At 49.1% G+C, this 19,965-nt stretch overlaps 1 protein-coding gene across 1 annotated transcript in view; it reads left to right on the top strand.

Annotated features, from left to right (window-relative positions):
* Window positions 1–8,173: 8,173 nt before the first annotated feature.
* Window positions 8,174–19,965, top strand: part of ACBD6 (acyl-CoA binding domain containing 6) — an 89,681-nt gene continuing 77,889 nt past the window's right edge. The window contains exons 1-3 of the mRNA XM_069789730.1: window positions 8,174–8,441; window positions 14,926–14,990; window positions 15,512–15,608. Of these exons, the coding sequence (XP_069645831.1) occupies window positions 8,235–8,441; window positions 14,926–14,990; window positions 15,512–15,608 (369 nt within the window). The 5' untranslated portion in view covers window positions 8,174–8,234. The remainder of the gene's footprint in view (window positions 8,442–14,925; window positions 14,991–15,511; window positions 15,609–19,965) is intronic.

Below are 19,965 nucleotides of genomic sequence, written 5' to 3'. Positions count from 1 at the left end.
TGCTGGGTTGCTTCCAGCCCCAATCCTGCGCTGTGAGGGGTGCAGTGTCCCCCACCACCGTAGATGGACGAGCCCCAGGGAGCTGTGCTGGTGGTGCTGGGCCGGGGACTCTCTGTGCTGTCTTACAACCAGGAGCAGATGGGGGGTTTCACGCCCTTCGCTGGTGTGTAAGTGATTGCTCCTGGATCATTTCCAATACATATATATGTGTCTGGTTTAATTTATGCACGCTTGCTTTGTGCGAGAAGACAGCAGCTGACCAGTGGTTAAGAAAACTGAACACCTCGAAAAGGTCTAAAATTAGAGAAGAAACAAGAGCTGCTTCCTCCAAGCCCCAGAGCTGTCTGGGCTGCTTCCAGGAGAGCCCCGGGAAGAGCCTCTGCCCTCCCTGCTCTGGCCCCGGGACTGCCCCACTGCTAAATCCCCCTCCTCGCCAGCTGCAGCAGGGAAGAGTGCAGCATCCATCTCCCCCAGCACCTCTCAGCATCTGTGGCACTGCCCCACTGTGCCGTGGATCAGGATGGATCCTTATCCCTACAGGATATTTTCCAGGGGATGGGGCTGGTAAAGTGCCAGGTGGCCTTGGGACCGTCCCCCTCCTGTTTACTCCAACCTCGTTTGCCTTGTTAAACACGCTCTCGCCTCCCCATCGCCATCCTGGCTGCTGGCCCCTTCCCAGGGGGATATACCACAGGAGGGGGGCAAAGAAAGGGGGGGCAGCACCCCACCGAACAGTGGAAAGGTAGGTGACCTGGGACAAGAATCGGTGTCCCCGGAGCTGCTGCTGCCAGCTCGTGCAGCCAATGCCACCGTCACACCAGAGTCGCAGCAGGTCACGGAGGAAACATGAGATATCGGCGTATCTTGGTGTATTGATGCTGCAGGCAGCAAGCTGCCACAAGCACAATAAAGCGGTACAAAGATGCTTTATGTTTGGCAAGAAGTCCCCATTGGGAAGAGTAGACCATACCTGTGTGTGACACCATGCATTGGTGTAACCGCATGCTAGAGGACGTGTCACTGCGATTCTCTGCACTAAATGTGTGTCCCTTTACCAGCACGTCTATAATGGCAACAAAGAGCTCAGTGCAGGCAAGGTTGAGGTGTGTGGTAATAGCTATGGCAGAAATCTCCAAAGCTGGCTGGACTTTCTGGGAATTTTTGGAAATCCTGCCACAGCTTTGTGCTTTTTTTAACAACCTCTGAACCTTATCAAAGTGCACAAAAGGCCACAAGCTTCCTATTTGCAAGGGCCATGTTAGGAAAACAACAGCCCCTCCTGCCAAACCTGGCTTGAGCCCTGTGTGGTGAGCATTCTTAGGGCGGTCAAATCCTGCTGATGCCCCCAGTGTGTTGCAGGGGATGGACCTTGTCCACAGTGAGTCCATTTGGTTATCAGCTGGGACAGCACTAGGTTAGGCTGTTTCTCCATGGAGGGTCTTACTTGGCCTGGAAGGAACCGTGTGTCTTCAGGTCTCATTCCCTTGTGCATCAAGGCTGAGCATGAACCGTCTGTAGGTGCTGTAACACATGGCTCCGGGTCCTGCAGCCTCAGGACAGATGTCAGATTGGAAAGAATCATTTAAAGCAAGTGGGGACATGTCCCAAAGGTCCTTGTGCCACCGCAGCAGAGAGCGAGAGGCTGCATGGCAGCTGGGTTCCCGGCCCAGCCATGGGCTGGGGAGCGGCTGGGCTGAGTTCGTGCTCAGGACTCCACATCTGCTCCCAGCCAGCTGCTTGGAAAACAACAGCTCTGATCTCCGACAGCAGCCACAGACCAGACACAGCCTGGCTTCATCCTCCCCGTAGAAATTAGTCCTGGTGCTGCAAACCACACGTATGGGGAAAACCCCCAGCATTTCTCAGCGCCTCTGATCAATGCCAGCAGATTTGGCAAGGGTCACCTCTACAGCCTGAGACACCCTTCCTCTGCAGTTCCTCTCTGATTCCAGACATCGTTATGATTTTATGATACGTCTGGCAGGAATTAGGCTAAAACCCTTCCCTTGCTAACAGGGACCACCAAACGGTCAGGGGCTCTGACGCCCGGGCTCATCCCCGGCAGGGTGGTGTGGAGGGGACACCGAGTGTCCCCTTCCTCTGAACCACCCCAGCCTGCCCGGTCAGGACATGCCAACCTGCAACCCGAGCCCTGGCTGCTCTATTTTATGGCCAAAACAAGCCATAAATCTCCTTCCGCAGAGCTGGAAGGTGCAATTGCTTTTCTGCGGTGCAGGTTTTTCCTTGCACGACTTGTAGCATCACGTGAGGGAAATCTGTAAGTAAAAGTCAGGCTGAAGCCATTTATAACGGCAGCACCGTGATTGTTACTGCTGACAGCTGCAATTACAGGCACTCACTTCGATCACTCCTCGCTGGGGGAGAGCAGAGCCAGCACCAGAGTGGGGAAGTGGTTGGAAGCAGCTTTTCTGGAGCTGTGTCCCCTCGCTGGTGGACCTTGTCACCCATGGGCAGTACTCAGGGAGGGTTTCAGGGAGGAGTGTAGGATGGGGAGTAACCCCCAGTAAGGAGGGTTTGGGGAGGGATGCAGGATGCTCCCCAGTAAGGAGAGCTCATTGAACTCATCAGCTGGTGCTCACCTCCGTGGGCACGACATCAACTGGTGTTCACCTCCATGAGCATGACATCAGCTGGTACTCACCACTGTGGGCACGACATCAACTGGTGTTCACCTCCATGGGCAGGACGGGGGATTGCCCCAGGGCTGTGCAGGGACAGACAGCAGGTCCAAGTGCTCACCGGGGAGAAATGCCGCTGGTGGCCCCAGATAACCCCAAGGTGGGCTACAGGTAAGGGCATCCCCGGTGGGTCACCGCCAGGCACATCTTGCCAAGGCTATGGTCTAGATCTCCTGCCTGTGAGATGTCACAGTGGCTGGGGAGCTGCCAGGGGATTTGAGAGCTGGGTACCTGTGCCCGATGCAACACCGGAGGGATGAAGAGCCAGCCGTAGGGCGAGCAGGGGGTGGGTGGGCGGCAGACCTTGCCTGGGGGAGATGGAGAGCAAAATGAGGGACATCTGTGGCCTTGCAGTGACGGGGCAGTGACAAATGGAGCCATTACTCGCTGTCTGCTGCTGCACGGAGATGTGAGATGAGGGGGAGTGGCAAGCGGCAAGAGGGGAGCATGGAGGTGGCAGCCCTGCAGCAGCTGAACCTCAGTGGGGCTTTCCTGCTGAACGCCTCAGCTCTGTCTTCTCAAAGCAGTTTGAGGGGAACCGAAACATCCAAAAGCAAGATAAATTTCATAATTAGCTTAGCTGGAAAAAAACCAACCTTAAGAAGTGACTGTTTATTTTGCTGTTTTCAATGAATAACACCTAGCGGTTTGTTTCAAAACTAAGGGCTCTGCTGTGGTCTTTGCACATACATGAAAAAAAATGGGAAAGAGGATGGATGGAGCAGGAGGCTGAGTAAAGTGAAGCACAAATGAAGCTTTTTGTGTTTCTTTCACACCAAGCAAAACACTCTAGGTCAACCAAACTGAAATTTCTCCTTATGTTTTTCATTTGAATTTAGAAAACAAAATACCATACAAAATTTCATGTGACTGCCCTAGACTGAAAAGACTTAGTGGTGAGGTATCTCTCCCCAGACAAAGATCCACTATTTGCACAGCTCTGGCTGCAACCTTTGAACCACTGGCCAGCCGCCGTGTTGCAACCATGCTGTTGCTGATATCAGCCCAGCAAGGCTTCAGGCACGCTTGGCACCTGGCAGAGGAGTTTTTCCATCAGTGTTGAAGAGGTTTAATGATATGCCGGGGAGAGGGGAGATTTATGCACTTCTGTGGGGGGTTATGCATTCTTTTTCCATCACGGCTACTGATTTGTATTCACCACGGTGTGGGACTTTATGGAACGAGGGAATCGATGTTTTATTGATATCTAAAAAACCTGTATGATGGATGTGCTAATTACACACTTTTCTCCCAGACCCCCTTTATTATACACAAACAAATGGCCCTGGTGCTATAATGAATGCAGGTAAAATGTGCAATGGAGTCAAACTCCATGGAGGTGATGCATGTGAGGGAGACCTTGCTTATGCTGGGGCAGAGACCTCAGCCTTTTGTTTAGCTTCTTCCCTGGCCAGTATTGAATTTTGGTTTCCCATTGCCTTTGACTCCGTTTCCATTTCATGGAAATCACCTCCCTTGTCAGGGACAGAGGGGCACGGCTTTTGCAGCCACTCTGTGGGCTCCTGGCTGCTACAGCATCTATTTGCTCCCAAAAATATTCAGCAGGGTGTGCATTTGCACTGCCTTGCTAACAAGGGACACATGCACAGGGTGAAAAATGAGCAGGTTTTTTTTCATCTCTCTGCTAAAGCAGTGAGCGTGCAGAGTAGAGGGGCAGCGGTTGGTGGTCATGTCCCTTCCTCCCTCTGCCACTGCAGGGGTGAAGGTGAGCTGGGTGCCGTGACGTGTATCATGTGTAGTGATACATATAAAAAAAATCCATATTCCAGATAGAAATCACAGCTGAAGACACGCTGCCCTGTCCCTGTCTAACGAGCCAGGCACTGCTCCAGCCCGAGCCCCATCTGAACCCTCCTCCTGCGGGTCTAGGCAGGGAAGAATGATGGCTCTGCTTGATGCCGGGAAGCAGCTGTGCTCCAGGGTCTGCTTTCTGCACAGGGGATGTGGCGTTTGGGGAGCCACCAGAGTAGTGAAAGACCTTCTTGGTCCAGGACCTGGAATAGATACAAGAGGTGGTAGCACCATAGATGAGAAGGTGGGATAACATACGGAGCCCAGAGCATCGCACCGGCGTGCCACCTGCCAGAAACTCGCAGCACAGCTTGGTTTTTCACAGGGAGGACCTTGTGGTCTTGGGGGCCAGGGTGAAAAGCTCTCAGCCATCAACGTCCTGTCCGGCCAAGAGGAGGCTTTGGCAGGCAGCTGCCACCCATGCAGCTCCAGGCTTCGTCAGCAGGTAATACCTGGCCCAGGCTGGGGGTCCCCAGCTTGGCGGTGCCCCATGGGGATGTTTGGCAAAGGCTCGGTCAGGGGCGAGTCCCCCCTCAGTCCCTCCTGTGCCCTGGACACGGGAGTTCCCACACAGGGATGGTGGGAGGCATGATGGGGAGAAGGCTTCTCCCCGCACTGGGGCTTGGGTGCAGGGGGCAAATCTCCCAAGAAGAAGAGATGAAGGAGACGAAGAAGAGAAGAGCAGTGGGACGAGGACATGTGCACTGGGTAGCCTGGAGGAGCTCAGTAAACAGGAGGGGACATTTATTAACCAGAGGCGCAGCTCTGCCGGCAGCGGAGGTGATGTGTGCTGGGGGCTGTGCCATGGGAGGGGAGCATGCCGGGCTCTCCTCCATAGACAGGTGTCTCCCGCAGTGAAATGCACGGCCACAAACAAACAAGCTCTTAATTGCCTCTTTCTCCTTTTGTTGTGGAAAAAAAAAATGTAATCATAGCTTAGCTTGCAGGGATCCCTTCAGATGTTCTTTTCAGGCTGGCTGGGGTTTGGTGTGCGCAGTGGCCTCTGCCCTCTGCAGAGGGACAATGACAGGTCTCCAGGCTGACCGGCAGGATGGATATGATAATTATACAGGGATATTTTTTCCCTGCTCGGCACTGCTGGTTACAGCCTGTTATTGTGTCTCTGCGATCCCATTGCAGGATCTGGGGCTGAACCACACGCGCAGCTCGTGCAAGGGCCCTGCAGGATTTTCTTTACCACTCAGTGCCCGTAACACTTGTGGTTTTGTGGGCTCTGCAGCCAGGGGCTGGGAGAATGGGCCAAATTTGGCCCGGCTCATACTGGGATGACTGGGGGTCTCCCAGCCCTGCGTCGCTTCATGTTTGCAGGGGGTGGTTGGTGCATCTGGCACAAGGGCATCGGCACTGGCGTCCCCCAAGCCCCAGTCTGGCTCTCTCCCAGGCTGCTGGTGACCAGCAACTAAATAAAAATCATCCCGCAGAGCAGGCGCAGCGTGCCTGAGCCCAGCATCCCCATCCTCAGTGTTTCCATGCCAGGCTCCTAAAACCTCCACGGGTGCCTTGCATCAAACCTGCTCCCACGCCTGCCAAAGCGAGGGGGTGGAAGGAAGGATCAGGCCCTCTGTGCAGTCACTCTTTAAAAAAAAGGCAAGGAAAAAGTGAGAGAGATCTAGTGGGAGCTGTAAGTGCTCTAGCTAAGAAACCCAGGAAAGTAGCGAGGCCTCTCTCACCATGGAGACAAACTGGAGAGCGTGCGGAGGCTGTGCGCTTCAGTTAATTTGCTGCGAGTACTTTTTCCAAGCTATTCAAAGAGGGTTTCTTCCTGCCAGCCTGCCCGGCTGCCTGTCCCTTGCCGAACGCCGGCAGGCTCGGACCGGGTGATGCTTCCCCATGGCAAGCAGGGCTGGTCGGGGTGACACAGCCAGCCGGATGGAGCTGAACGGCTTCTGGTGGAGAGCGGCGCGGAGGACGAGTTCGCCGTAAATATTGCGGTCTGTTTATGAGGCTGGGTGTTAATCACGCACTGGAGAGGAGCTATTATTTTTTATTTGCAAGTGGCGGAGCCAAGCTGTTTTCACCTTTCCGCCCCTTCCTGGTTCAAACAGGGGCTTCGTCCCCCCTACACAGGCAAGGAGGCAGTGGGGGCCACAGACCCGCTCGCAGGGCACCCTTCATCTGCTCAGCAGGCAGCCCCGGGCAGAGCAGGCACTTGCAGGCGCGGTCCTGGCTCCGGCACAGTTGAGCCCACCTCTGCTCTGGTACCGAGCAGTGACTGGGGCCCCACTCGCACCAGCTGGGATGCAGGGGTCCCCTCCTGCTCTGTGCAGGGTGATGGTGTAGCTACGCTCCCACAGTTGGACCCTGACACCCTTCTTGTATGCAGAGCCCAGGGATGGGGACATTGCCGTGGCTTGGTGGCCTGGTGGGAGAATGATGGTGTCCAGGCAGGGCCATGTCCAGGTGCTCCAGCGACACTCCAGCTTGCCGCCCTGGCTGCGTTGGGGCTTTTTTCCCACTGAGTAAAACCTCCCACACCCAGTGAGGCTGTGAAGGAAGTAAGAGAATAAAAGCCAGCTTATTTCTGCCTCTGATGGAAGGTCTTTTTTCCACAGCGCCTGCATTTCCCCCTGCAAGCCCCAGGATGGAAAGACAGGCACATGCACCGCTCACAGGCTGCACGAGTGAGTCTGTAGTGTCTGGGACACGGCCGGGAGACCGCAGCCAGCCGTAGGGATGGACCAGGTCACACGCAGGATGCGCCTTCACCCTCATCCTCACGCCCGGGGGGAAAGAGAGCGCATCCAACACCCGGTGCTTTGGGGTGAGACGGGGACCTCTAAAACCACGGTGCAAAACCCCGGCTTGCTGCTTGCGCCTCTTGGCCTTAGCGTGCCCACCCGTAGGAGGGGGTCACGCTGTGGGGCAGCCCCCCCACGCGAGGCAGCGGGCCGCGGGGGGAGCAGCGTGCCCCGGCCGAGGTGGCCGGAGGAAGAGTGGGTCGGGGTGCCGCTGGGGTGGCCGCGGTTTCCCCGGGGGGACTCAGGGCTGCCATTTGCTGAGGCCGGGGGTGGAGGAGGGAGATGGACTCGACAGCTGTGCCAGGGACGGGGGAAAACTTTCCGCCCGAAGTAGATACCGGGCTAAATATAAACCGCTTTTGGGCCGGCGATTGGCCGGGACCCCCGGGGCGGCGGGCACCACCCGGCACCCTGCACCCGCATCCCGGGGGGATGCTGGCTGCCGTCCGGCACCCGCCGCCCGAAGGCCGGGGGCTCCCCCCGGCCCCCCCCCCCCGCTCGGCCCGGAGCGGCGGGCGGCCTGCGACTGCCCTCCAGCGGCAGCGGGGAGGCGGCGGGTCCCCTCCGGCCCGGCCACGGCGAGAGCGGTGGTACCGGACCCCGGGACGGGACCTCGGGGGGACGCGGGTCCCAGCCAAGCGCGAAGGCGGGGTTTGGGGGCGCGGGGGGGCTCGGGGGTGGCGGGGGTCAGGTTTGGCGAAGGTTATAAACAGTTTGAGGGTGCGGGCGGCCGCCTCGTCGGGCGTGGCTGTTTAATCACCATCAGCAGAGCCGCGGGCGAGGGGTCATAAAGCCGAGCGCGGGCGATGTGTCTCCAGCTCGCCGACGTGCCGCTCTCGGACCCCCGGCCGCCCCGGAACCCTCGGTGCTCGGCGCGCGTTTCTGGCGGGCGGTCCGGCTGCCCGTACCGAGGCGTGAGGGGGGACCGGCGCGGCGGTCGGACCTGGGCGGGCGGCGGGCCGCCATGGCGTCGCCCCCGCTGGCGGCGGCGGCGGCGGCAGCGGCTGTGGGGAGCGGCGGCGAGGCGAGCTCGGGATCCGAGGAGACGGGGACGGCGCCGCCGGGCCGCGACCTGGCCGCGCTCTTCGAGCAGGCGGCCGAGCGGCTGCCGGCGCTGCTGCCCACCGCCAGCAAGGAGCAGCTGCTCTACCTGTACGCCCGCTACAAGCAGGTGAGGCGGGACCGGAGCGGCCCGGCCCGGCCCGACCCGCGGCCTGAGCCCGGGCGCCCAGCGCCTGGCTGCGGGCCAGGCCTGGAGCCCCGGGCGAAGGAGCGGGACGGGGACCGGCCTGGTACGCGAGTGGCCGGGCCTGGGGCTCTCCCGGCCAAGGGCCTGCGTGGCTACCGCACGAAATGTGACGACGCCAAGTGGGAAAAGTGGCGTCGGGGGGTGTGGGAGAGGGGGCTGCGGGGAGCTTTCCGCCCAGCGCAAAGTTTGGCACCGCCGGATTCACCTGTGGCGAAGGCAGACGAAGCCTGGGAGGGAGAGAGTCCCGCCAAATTCATCACGCTCGTTGTCCTTCCTCGCCTCTCCCCCTCGCCCAGTGTGGACAGCCCCAAGGCCGCACCGCTCGCCTCTGCTGCGGAGATGTCGGTTTGGCTGCCGTGGGCTGCGTGGGGGAGCGAAGGCGGGTGTCGGCGTGGAGGATTTGGTCTTTGTAGTTGGCTGTGACGGGTCACCGGTGGGTTGGTGGCCTGTCCGAGCGGCCACTGAGTCTTCGCGGAGTGACTTGATGGGTAAATACAGCTGCCTCACCGGCGTTTGCCAGGCTCCCTGCGTGTGCTGGGTGATGAGGTGACTGGGACAGGTTAGAGAAGGTGATTAAATGGTGTGTAGCACTGGTGCTCGCCTCCTTGTTAGAGACAATGGGGATCTGCAGTAACGACCCAGGTGTGAGCATTAAATCTTTGGGGTTTTGATGCGACCGCGTGAAGGATGTGCTGGTGCAGATCTGTCTGCAGAGGGCTTTAGAGCGGACTGGGAAACTGAACTGGTTGGTTCTAGTTATAATGTTGAACATGACTCCTTTTCCCATTCAGTCCCTGTGAATTGAGTAAGCTGTAGGATGCATCCTGTGGGAATACACAGTGTGATCTTTTCCTGCTCCTGTGGGAGAAGTTACATAAAACAAACAAAAAAGCACCCGTTAAGATACAAAGGACTGTAAGAATTGCCTAACCTGAAGAAACAGAAAAATCGTAAGTATTGTTACACCTGGAAGACTAAAAAGTACAAACATGATTCAGGTGTGTGGCAAGAGATGCTGCCTTGACTTGAAAACTGAATCCTGCCCATTTGGATTAACTGTCGAAGTTGGGTGTGCGCATCTTCCCTGTTATTTTCCTCCCATATGGAATACTCTTGTCCTACTACCGCCACTTATAAGTGCTTTCATTTTTTAATGCAGTATTTAATTATTCTCTAAGCTGGTGACTCCTAGGCTGTGGTTTGTGAGCCATTAATTGTATTAAAAGCAGACTGGTCACATTAGGTTTTGTTTTCAGATTTTTCTAGTGCTTAAACAGGTCTCCAGGTTTCTCTCTCCCTTTTTAAGAAAGCGGAGGGTGGGAAAAAAATACTAGGAGAACTTCTAAGAATACCAAGACCATGCCTAGGATAAGATGAAAGGAAAGGATGTTTTTTCTCTTCTGTAACTTTTTGTCTGTATTCTCAGGAGATTTGTTGCAAATAAACTCTTATTTTTCACTCTGTTGCAAACGCTTTGTAACTGTCCTAGCTGGAAATGGGAAGGCATTACTTGCATATCAGCTCATGATTGTCAACAGGCTCCAGAGGGTTTCCTGGTGTTAGCTCTCTAAGACCAATAAGGTGTTTAATGTTAAAAATTACATTAAATCAGAAGCTATTTCACAACAGTTTTGATACAAGTCAGAAAAAGCTGATAATTAACACTCTCTCAGCACAGATTTCCAGTTGCCTTCAGCTGAGGGTAACAGGGCATTTCTGTCCTCTTCTCCTCTGTCCCTTGTGTCCCTGGCCAAGCAGGATGCAACAGCAAGTGCCTTTGTGCTCCTTGGTTTCAGGCTGTGCTTGGCTCCTGAGTTTCTGTGCCTTTGGCTGCCCAGTGCTGTCCAGAAAGGTGCCATCTCTGCTAGAGTGCCTGGGAGGGTAGCGCTGGTGGTGGAGATCGAAGTTTGCTAGCACAGCTACTGCAGGATTATGCTCTGCTAACTTTGAGTTTCGCAGCATTTTGTGCTTTAAATCAAGACGAGGGTGCTTAATGCAAGTTTTCTCTATTTAATTATAGCAGCTCTATCAGTATGCATAATGGGCTGCTAATATATTACTCTGGTGGACAGTAGTATTGCTAGCGCACAAAAGGTGCTGACTCAGATCTGTCCACTGTCCTTGATTTGGCATCCTTGTCTTTCCTCAGTTTAGTGTTTTATGTCACTAAGGGCTTTGATTTAAGATACAGCACCATCATAAAAGAGGTGACAGTAACAGCTGAGCTCTCTGTTAAAATACTGTATATTATTTATTTCAAACTGTTTGGGTATATAGGCATTTTCCTGGAATTTTATTACCTTTTATTGGAGGCCATTTCAGGATTTTATTACTTTTCTCTCTGATTTTGTTTATGTGTCAGAGACTTGAAAATAAGGGGATTGCTTAGTTGTCATCACCAGCGAGGTTTTCAGAAGATGTTGCTGAGTTTATGACTCTGCCCCAGAACAGGAGGAAGAACAGACTAGTTGGCAGGGCTCTGGACTGGGACTGATTTTCTTTTTCTCCCCCTACTTTCTGCATGGCTTTGAGCAAATGACTTGTCTGTGCCTTGAGTCTGTAGTGGTGAAGTGAAGATAGTGCTTGCCTATCGTGTTGAGGATGCAAAAAACTGAGGTTCAGAAAGTGTAGTAATGGACACCAATGCAGTGATCATCATTCAGAGAGGGGAGGGATTCCAGAACTTGCTGGAAGTGATCAGACTGAAAAAAACCCTGCCCTGCCAGGAGGATGTGCTGGTGCCTAAGTAAATGCTGAGAAGTGCAGGCAAGCTGGAAATCCACTGCTGTTGGCAAAACAGGGCTTATGGTGTCTCTGGTGAGTGTAGGCTCAAGTATATAATCCCATTTTTTGCGTGACATCTTTCAAATATTGTAGAACATGATGCCACAATTCTGCCTTGAACGTGAGCATTTCTGCCTGCAGCTTCCTGTTGTACGGAGCAGTGTGATGGTGCTGACTCGGTGTTACCAGCGTCACTCTGTCTCTTTGGGACATACAGCCCCTTGGTCATCAGGGCCAGGACCTCTTGCCTTCGGTAGTTGATGTTTGCTTGTTCTTCCTTACACCCCACTTTCAGTCAGTTGAGTATAGGGCTTTCCCATGGGTTGGGGCAGGTTAATGAGGCAGAACTTTGGGCCCGAACAGGCAGGAATTCCTGTCTTGCCAAAGAAATTCAGCTTACTTGGTCTGCGTACAGTTAGAGCTTAGTCCTGCTGTCCGTGGAGGCCAGTTCTGTTCTTGTTACTACTCCATAGGGAGGCTGCAAATATGATTCACCTCACAAGATTTACAATCAGGTAAGAATATTTGGCTGGAACTCCCTGCTGTATAAATGTATTAGTTGAAAAATTAGCAAAGAGCTGCTTTCCCACCACCACCAGGGGCGGGGGGCGGTCAGTTGTGGAGTAATGTGTAAGGAGAATCTCAAGGTTTCTCACAGTCTGGACCAGCAACTGAAGTTGTATGGGGATGGTATGCAGCACTAACAGATCTCTGAGCATCTGTCTATCCGAGCACTCTTCTGAATGTTGTGACCTTCAGCTCTCAGGTGAAGGTTTCATCCAAGGTTTCTAAATTTCCATTTTGGCCACAAATGGAGGTGTCTGCAGACACTTCCCATTTGGAGGTGCCTGGGTCATCTTTGTACGATTCATGAGTGTAATGCCTGCGGGCGACTCTGCACGCAGAAGCAATACTAGGAAAGTATTTAATGCATTCTGGCTGTCTTTTTTTAATGCAACTGATGAACTGTAAATGAGGAGAGCTAAGCATCAAGTGACCAGTCAGCCCCCTGGAGACCATCGGTAATTATTCTGTGGACACAGGATGAGAAATTCTTGACTTGAAATACTAATACAGGCTCTTGTCTTTCTGCTGGTTATGGAGAAAAACAGCTTTTGAGGCCCTCCAGGGAAATAGCAGGAGGACAGAGTCCTTCACAAAATTTCACGAAATCCCCCAGTATTTGTCAGCATTCGCGTATTTAGCTAAAACTCCCCTTCCTCAGCTGTCAGGCTCGGGTCACCTCTAATGTTAGGTTCCTGACTGGTTTCTGATGTGTTACAGAGTCTTGCAGCAAAAAGAGGGAAGCCAAAACATTTTTCTTCTTTCCAACAAAACCACTGCAAGCCTTTTTAATATATCTTAAAATAGCAAACGGGGCACAAGTGCACTTTTTTTTTCCCCTCTTGATGGATGAAATTTAACTACTGTTCCTTGATTTGTGTTACTATTGATGTTACTAACAGTCTTTCCCGATGCTAGAACGGCCTTTGAATGCCAAATCTAAAGAGGGGAAACTGCTGTCGTGTTTTGATGATGGCAGTGGAAAATTAATATTAAAACAGATATTTTTTTTTTATCCAACTTGGCCAATTTTTGCTGGTTAGATGTTGAACTAAAGAATTGCCAGGCAGGCGTTTTCCGTACAGGTAATGAATTTGCATTTTATTTCCATGTTTGTTTTGCTTTTTAAAACAAGTGGTCCAATCTACCTCTGAGCACAGGAGGAAACATTTACACTACATGAATTGTGACTGATTTATAGGACTAACCGTTGCTAGCCCTTTCTCCTATTTCTCCAGGAAATGTGATACGTTGTTTTAAAGGCCAGCTAAGATGTTCTAATTTGAATGAATTGCTCACTGGGAGACAGTCAGATGTACAGAAAATTAATTTCAGTTACAGTCACTCATATCCTCTAACACTTTAAATGAAAACATAGTGTAACTAATAAATATCTCTCGGTATGGGCATGCTCTCTTTAAAGCCTGATTAATGATTCCATCCTCAGCATAAAATCCCCACCCTGTTAAGGTGAAGAATTGTTAGTTGATTTAAGCACTTCACCTGCCTGAACACTTGAGCATATTTCATAAAACATTTGATGAATGCAGTTTAGTTTTGCTTGGCTAACAAAATGTTCAACCAGCAGCCTTTGCCCACCTCCAGAACATACCTGTGTTCCCTCCCTGGGGTCTGTTTAAATACCCCATCTGTGCTGGGCTTTTTTTGCACTGGGCTGTGCCCTGTGTTACAGGGACTTGCTGTGAGAACTGCCTCACAGGGACTGTTGCATTTGGAGCTGTGGTTCTGCTCTGGTTTCTAGTATTTCATCCGTCATCCCTGTGGGATATATAGCACTTTTTTAATGAAAGTAAAAAAAGCCCCCAAAAAACCCAACAACAAAAATAAATCCCCCCATGTTTTGTGTAAATTCATTCATTCCCTATCACAATATTTTCATTTCAGTTAGATTCATTTTACCAGTGACACCTGTGTGCAAGGCACTTTATTTCCTATGAGAAAGGGACACTGATAACAGCCAGATCTGGTGGGTCCTGACCCATATTCCCTGGCTTTTCCGGGCAGGGACAGAGGCACATTCACTTATACGTTCTCCTGAGCAGACGTCAAGAAAATAGCTATGTTACCCAAATCTCAACCTGCTAATTGCTCTGTTCTTGAGGCAGTTGTCAGTGCTGGCCTGTTGCAGGAACGTGGTTGTGCCTTTGGAGCCCTGGGCAGGCGTAGCCTCTGTCAGTCCTGTGTTCCCCTTTGTGGGCAAGCTTATGGAGGAGATAGAGCTGTTAGACTTCCCTGCAGTGAGAGGAAGGGCTTTGTATTTGTCCCATCAATATACCACCCTATGGAGAACTGCCTGAATTCTGCTGGCACCAAGTCCATTTTACACTGGCTATAAGTTTTTGTTCATGTATCTATCCACCAATTCTGGCTTGTTCCCTTGCTTTCTTGTGTTTCTTATTTCTCCCCCCACGTTTTAATTTCTGGCTTGCTTCTGATGGACTGGTTCATCTCTGGCACTCAGGCCTTGACTTGTCTCTCACACAGTGCTTCCTATGCAGCCAGATGCCTCAGAGCAAATTTAGAAGCTGCTTGGCATTCCTTTGCTCTGAGTTTGTCCCCTTGCCTTGCAGAGGACCTTGAAAATAATTAAGCAAAGTCTGTTTACACTTGAGCTTTGTGCGGAAGCAGGTGAATTTCAGCCTTAATGAATGATCATCTCTGTAGAAACCCTAATCAACAGAATTTTTCTTGATACTGGTGGAGGATGAGGCATTTGGCTGGGTAATAAACATAACATTAAGTGAGAAATCACTTGCTGGTTATCCCTGTTGGGTAATGCATGCAAAAGAAATGAGCTGCATAACAAAATTGCTTCCCTTGCATCATGCAAAGAAAACACAGGGATGCGGAGGTGCTAATAACTACGAGAGCTAAAATGAGGGTAAGATGGGGCTGAGTAGTGTCAGTTCTTTCCCCCAAAAACCTTTCCTGTGGCACAAGAACAAAATTACCCTGAAACCATCAGAACCCAGTATTTCCTTACCCAAATCTGCTTCCCCTTGCTTTGTTCTAACAGAAGGAAATTTCTTTTCTTTAGGTGAAATTTGGAACCTGTAACACTCCCAAGCCAAGCTTCTTTGATTTTGAGGGAAAGCAAAAATGGTAAGAGGAAATCCTTGTAATTCTTAGCAATTTCTGGCTCTACTTTTTGTTGCATCGTCTCATCTGTTGACAGATTATGGACCAAGAGGATGTCAACTTGGAGTCTGCCACTAAACTGGCTTTAAAATCCTTTGTTTAAGAGGGAAATGTTTGCTGCTATGCCTGATGCAGACATGAAATACCAGACCCCTGTGTTTACCTTGTTCATCCAGAATTAGCCTGTGTACAACAAAAATTTTATGAAAATAGCTACAGTTTTACAAACAGCTTTACTTTGTGAACACAAACTATGTTCCAGCCTGGATCAGGATCCCCTGAAAGATCCTTTCATGGCAGTGCTGCACTGACAGTGGCCATTCATGGCTTCAGAGACAAGTTGACCATTTCAAATTGAATGAAAGATGGCTTTGCACCCCTTGAAAGTATTTGGATGAATGCATTCACTGTGTTTTGCTGATGACACTAAAAAAACCACATTGTGCTGTCTGAGTGTCTTGCTGATGTTTTGCTTGCTCTCCTAGGGAGGCTTGGAAAGCCCTGGGAGATACCAGCCCTCATCAAGCTATGCAGGAGTATGTTGCTACAGTGAAAAAACTGGACCCCAGTTGGAATCCACAGGTAGGAAATATGAAAATATTTTTCAGAAAACAAGCCACCGTTTGTCTTTGTAAAGCTAACAATGGTTCAGCTTTACACAGATTTTAATTGCTGTATGGCAAACTTCATTTTGAGCAGATTAAAGTCTAAATTCATTTTTAAACCTCTCCTTTTGTTATGACTGAAACATGAAGAACCATCTCTTTCATTCATAATTATCTTCATTACAGTGAGCGCATGCACAGGGTTGGTTTGGCTATAGTGATCTAATTTATTTTGGTCTTATTGGTTCATGCTGTATTTAGCATGTAAAGATACTTTTTATCCTTTTCTCATCTTTCTCTTTTCAGCTACTATTTAAATGTTGATCAATACAAAGTAATCTCCATGAAAGTGACATGAACTGAATGATCAATTCTAAAAATGTTTCCTTTTTGTTTCAATGCAGCAAATTACCAAATCTGATTATGATTAGGTACTCCAACATAACAAGTGTATTTTTAAGTCCTGTATATGTGTGTTATAGGGAGACTGTACTGTCATTTTAATTAATCTGTCTTTCATCTACCAGGTTTATTACTTGATTGAATATTTAAGGATATCTCCCTGTTTATAGACTAATTTTTATACAATTTTTAAAGAGGATTGTTCTTTAAAAAAAGTATTGCCTTTGGAGATAGTGGAGATATTTCACTAATAGGAAAATGCTGAAGGCATGGTAATTTCTTTTCACGGTGGGAGATTGATTCTTTTTTAGTCCTGCACTTTGGAAGCAAAACCTTGTGTGAGCACAAGCCTATGAATCAAGAATTTGATTCTCGGTTGTCTTCTGATGCTGTTCTACAGACTTAAGAGTAATTGTTTTTTCTTTACTAGTTCATGTTTCATGGTGTTGGTCCTGTTTTTGTGGCAGAGAAATATTGTTGTTTAGAGGAAACCCTTTTTAATGCCCTCGGGGAAAATAGTTTTATATGCTGTGCAGTGCAGTTAGCAATATGCTGTGAAGTGCAGTTAGCAAAAGCTAGCTGCATGCTGTGTAAATTCTTGTCCAATCTAAAATTCTCATACAGAAATAAATTAGAAAGAATCCACGTACGATCCTGAATGAAGAAAGTGTCTAGCAATGTAAAGTGAAACATGAATATTCATTAAACAAGGCGGGGGGAACAACAAAAAAACACCCAACACTTTCCTGAATTTTTATGGGTAGCGCTTCTGTTTATAAAAAGACTTCTCATGCCTGGTGACAAGCTTAGCTTTGGGTACTCCACTTTCTTGCTGTAGAGAAATACTTATTGTCACAGATGTGACCTTTGGGTTACAAAGCTGTCAGCTAAGAAAGTGGAATAATCTGTTTAAAAAAAAATAAAAAATTAAGCCATATAGCAAACAAAGAATGGTTTGCAGTACTGCTCCTAAGGTGAGGAAGGAATGTGCGTGAGCACGTTTCTTCCTATTGCTGTCCTTCCATAAGCCTGTCCCCAGGACTCAGCAGAAACTAGACCGTGCTGGGTAATGCTGTTGCACCAGTGTGTTTGCTCATTCATGTCTTGCTCTGTCCTCCCTTTTTGAATAGTTGATGCAAGAAGTGTGGTTTTGCAGGAGGAGAGCAATGCTGGAGATTGAACAGAAGTTTCTATGAAGATGGCAGGGCTGAGTTGGCAGAGTGGTTTAAATAAATGTGATTTTTTTCTTTCTTCAGATGCTTTTCTCGCCCTGTTTAATAGACATGCTTCTCTCATGTAACTATGCGTATATTTCTGGACTTTTTGAAGCCAATGATTTTTTTCCTCTGTATTGTCTCAGTGCACAGAGCTGTAATGCTGAGGAAAATCCATGGAGTGTTACCTGGCTTACTGTCCCTGCACTGCTGCACAGGTGCCACATTTCTTGTCCTGACTCTTTCCTTTACCTTGCCTTGCCTATGACTGAGCTAGAAACCTGTTAAGAGATCCGAGTGCTTTACATTGAAGGAATATGCTCAGGTGCGGAAAGGCCTAGCAGAGGAAGTTACATTAGCAGAGAATGTAATTTAAAAGTTAGCATTAAAGTACATGTGACATTGCTTTCTTTAAAAGAAGTCACCTGTCCTTCCTACTACATCTTCCTTTTAATTCCACTTTCATATGACCAAAATGCTATCAAGGAGTCCTCTCACTCCCAGTGGTCTCATGCTGCTCTGTACTCTTTTTTTTTTTTTTTTTTTTTTTTTTCCCCTCCTCCCACCCCCCAATCCACCTTCTGGAGCCACGAGAGGGAGCTCTGTTCTTTAAAATGATGGAGATGCATGTGTCAGGGGATGGAGATAAAATAGCTATTTTAGTCTTCAAATTTCAAATTGGATTTATAGAAAAGATCTGTGGGTACATTACAAGGTGCTTCATCACTGTCATTGTGTCTCCTTTACATGCTCATCTGCTGGTTTCCTTTGAATTTTTCTTGCGTTCAATAGATCATGAATGAAATACTCCTAGTATTTGGTTAAAAGCAGTGTAAAGTGCTTGGTACAAATTTGAAAAGTTCAGCTTTCAGATCACTGTGAATCATAAATAGTAATTACAGTACAAGGGTGTTGAATTTCTCATTGTGCAGCTTCATGAATTTTGCTATTGTAAAGCTTTCTCAGTATTGCCTACATATTTTCTCTTCAACAGTTCATCTCATCCCTTAAAGTTGTTCTTGTGTGTTATCTTAAATCCTCCTCAGTATCCTGTTTCATATATTTGCAAAGGGTTTTTAATGTCTTGATCCTTTAGTACCAAATATGCAAAATTTAAAATTTAAAAACACCTTATCTATATCATAGGTTCATTTTTTCCCAGCAGATTTGCTGCTATTCGGCAGCTTTCAGGCTGTCAGTATTTTTCTTAATAAGTAGGATGGAACTAAATGCAGTATTTCTTATGCAGTCCAAATAGATCCGCTTCTTCATTTCTTTTTCTTGATTCTTCATTGATTCATTCTTTCATATTGACCTTGCAGTTTCTGTATTAGTACATTTTCAGCATCAGACTGTAACTGCTATAATTTACTAATCTTTGCTTGTTTTGGATGGAAAAAAAAAACCCCAAAGTAAAAGCATTCTGGTGCAGTAGTAGCAGCCCGAATTTTTGTTCGGAAGCAATGAGAACACCTGTAGCAGCCAAAATCTGACCTGCTGCTTCCTGTTCCTGCATGGAGTTTGGAGTACCTGCACGTAATCAGGAGACAACTGAATGTGAAGGGGCAGTGGCACAGCTGTTCTCTGCTCTGTGAAGCTGGTATGCCACTTTTGACAGTAGAGGCACATCTGTTAGCCATGGAGATGAGCCATTTCCAATGTGGTTTAGTTTCTTCTTCACCCTTGCTGCTAGCAGGTTGTCTGATAGTCGTGCCTAATCTTTTCTTTCAGAGCTTTGCCTAAACCTGGAAAGAAATGATCATACTACATTTATTTTCAGCAATTGTTTGCTACGAAATCTTTAAAATAGCAGATGACCTAAAGGATATTGAGGTGAGATCCACTGTCTTTACATTCATGAAGCTGCAGGAATCTCCGTGCTGTATTTATCATGAACCCAGAAGTCTACAACCAACAATGACAATTGCCGTTCTGGATGCTTTGCAGTTAGGTCTTACTCTGTTGGCATGGGTCTTACTGTGTTTTGTGTTGTAAGTTGTTTTGTTCCTTTTCCCAAGAATAGCTGTTAGTAGGAGGTCAGACTATACTTTTCCATGCTTGCCTTCATTCTCCTCTTGATGCAGTCTTCCTTCGTCATCTTCTACCTTTTAGCACATCTTTTGTTTCTTGTTCGTTCTTGTGAGTCATTCCTTTCAGTCTGAAGTTCCAGGCACTGGAAAGGTAATTGCTTGGACCAGCTCAGCTCTATTTGCATATTTCAGAGACATCACCTGTCCTTCAAGTCTATTTACTTTTCCTGCAGAACAGAGAATACTTTATGAAGCAATTCTTTTGCATTCTCTATCCTTAAATAGAAATGCTTTGTGCCGTCAACACCTCCCACTGCTTTGGGTCCTTTAGAGATGTGTATGTGTCCCAGCTGCTTCACTTCTTGTATGTTCACCTGTCTTCTCCCTGCTTTACTGGCAGCAAATGACATGTTGCTTTTGGTGGCTTTTGCTGATGTGTGTGTGAGTTTGGCAACGATAGCCATCTGCTCTCCCTGCCAGCCACCTGCAGCTTATTGCCTATGTGTGCTCATGCCTCTGGCCCCTCTGTCAGGCTGTGGGTCTGCAGTACCCGCTGTTGTGGTGCTATCCTGCAGTCTCAGCAGTGGGTTTGGTGATTTGGGGTAGTTCACCTTCACAAGCTGGTTGTCTTGCATCTTTATGCAATAACTTTGTTCTCATGTACATCACTGTCTCTACTGTATAATTG

Source organism: Haliaeetus albicilla, chromosome 8 (genome assembly GCF_947461875.1).
Source record: "Haliaeetus albicilla chromosome 8, bHalAlb1.1, whole genome shotgun sequence".
In the NCBI taxonomy this organism is placed as follows: Eukaryota; Metazoa; Chordata; class Aves; order Accipitriformes; family Accipitridae; genus Haliaeetus; species Haliaeetus albicilla.
Note: the sequence above shows the minus strand (reverse complement) of the source record. Positions and strands in the feature narration are given on the sequence as shown.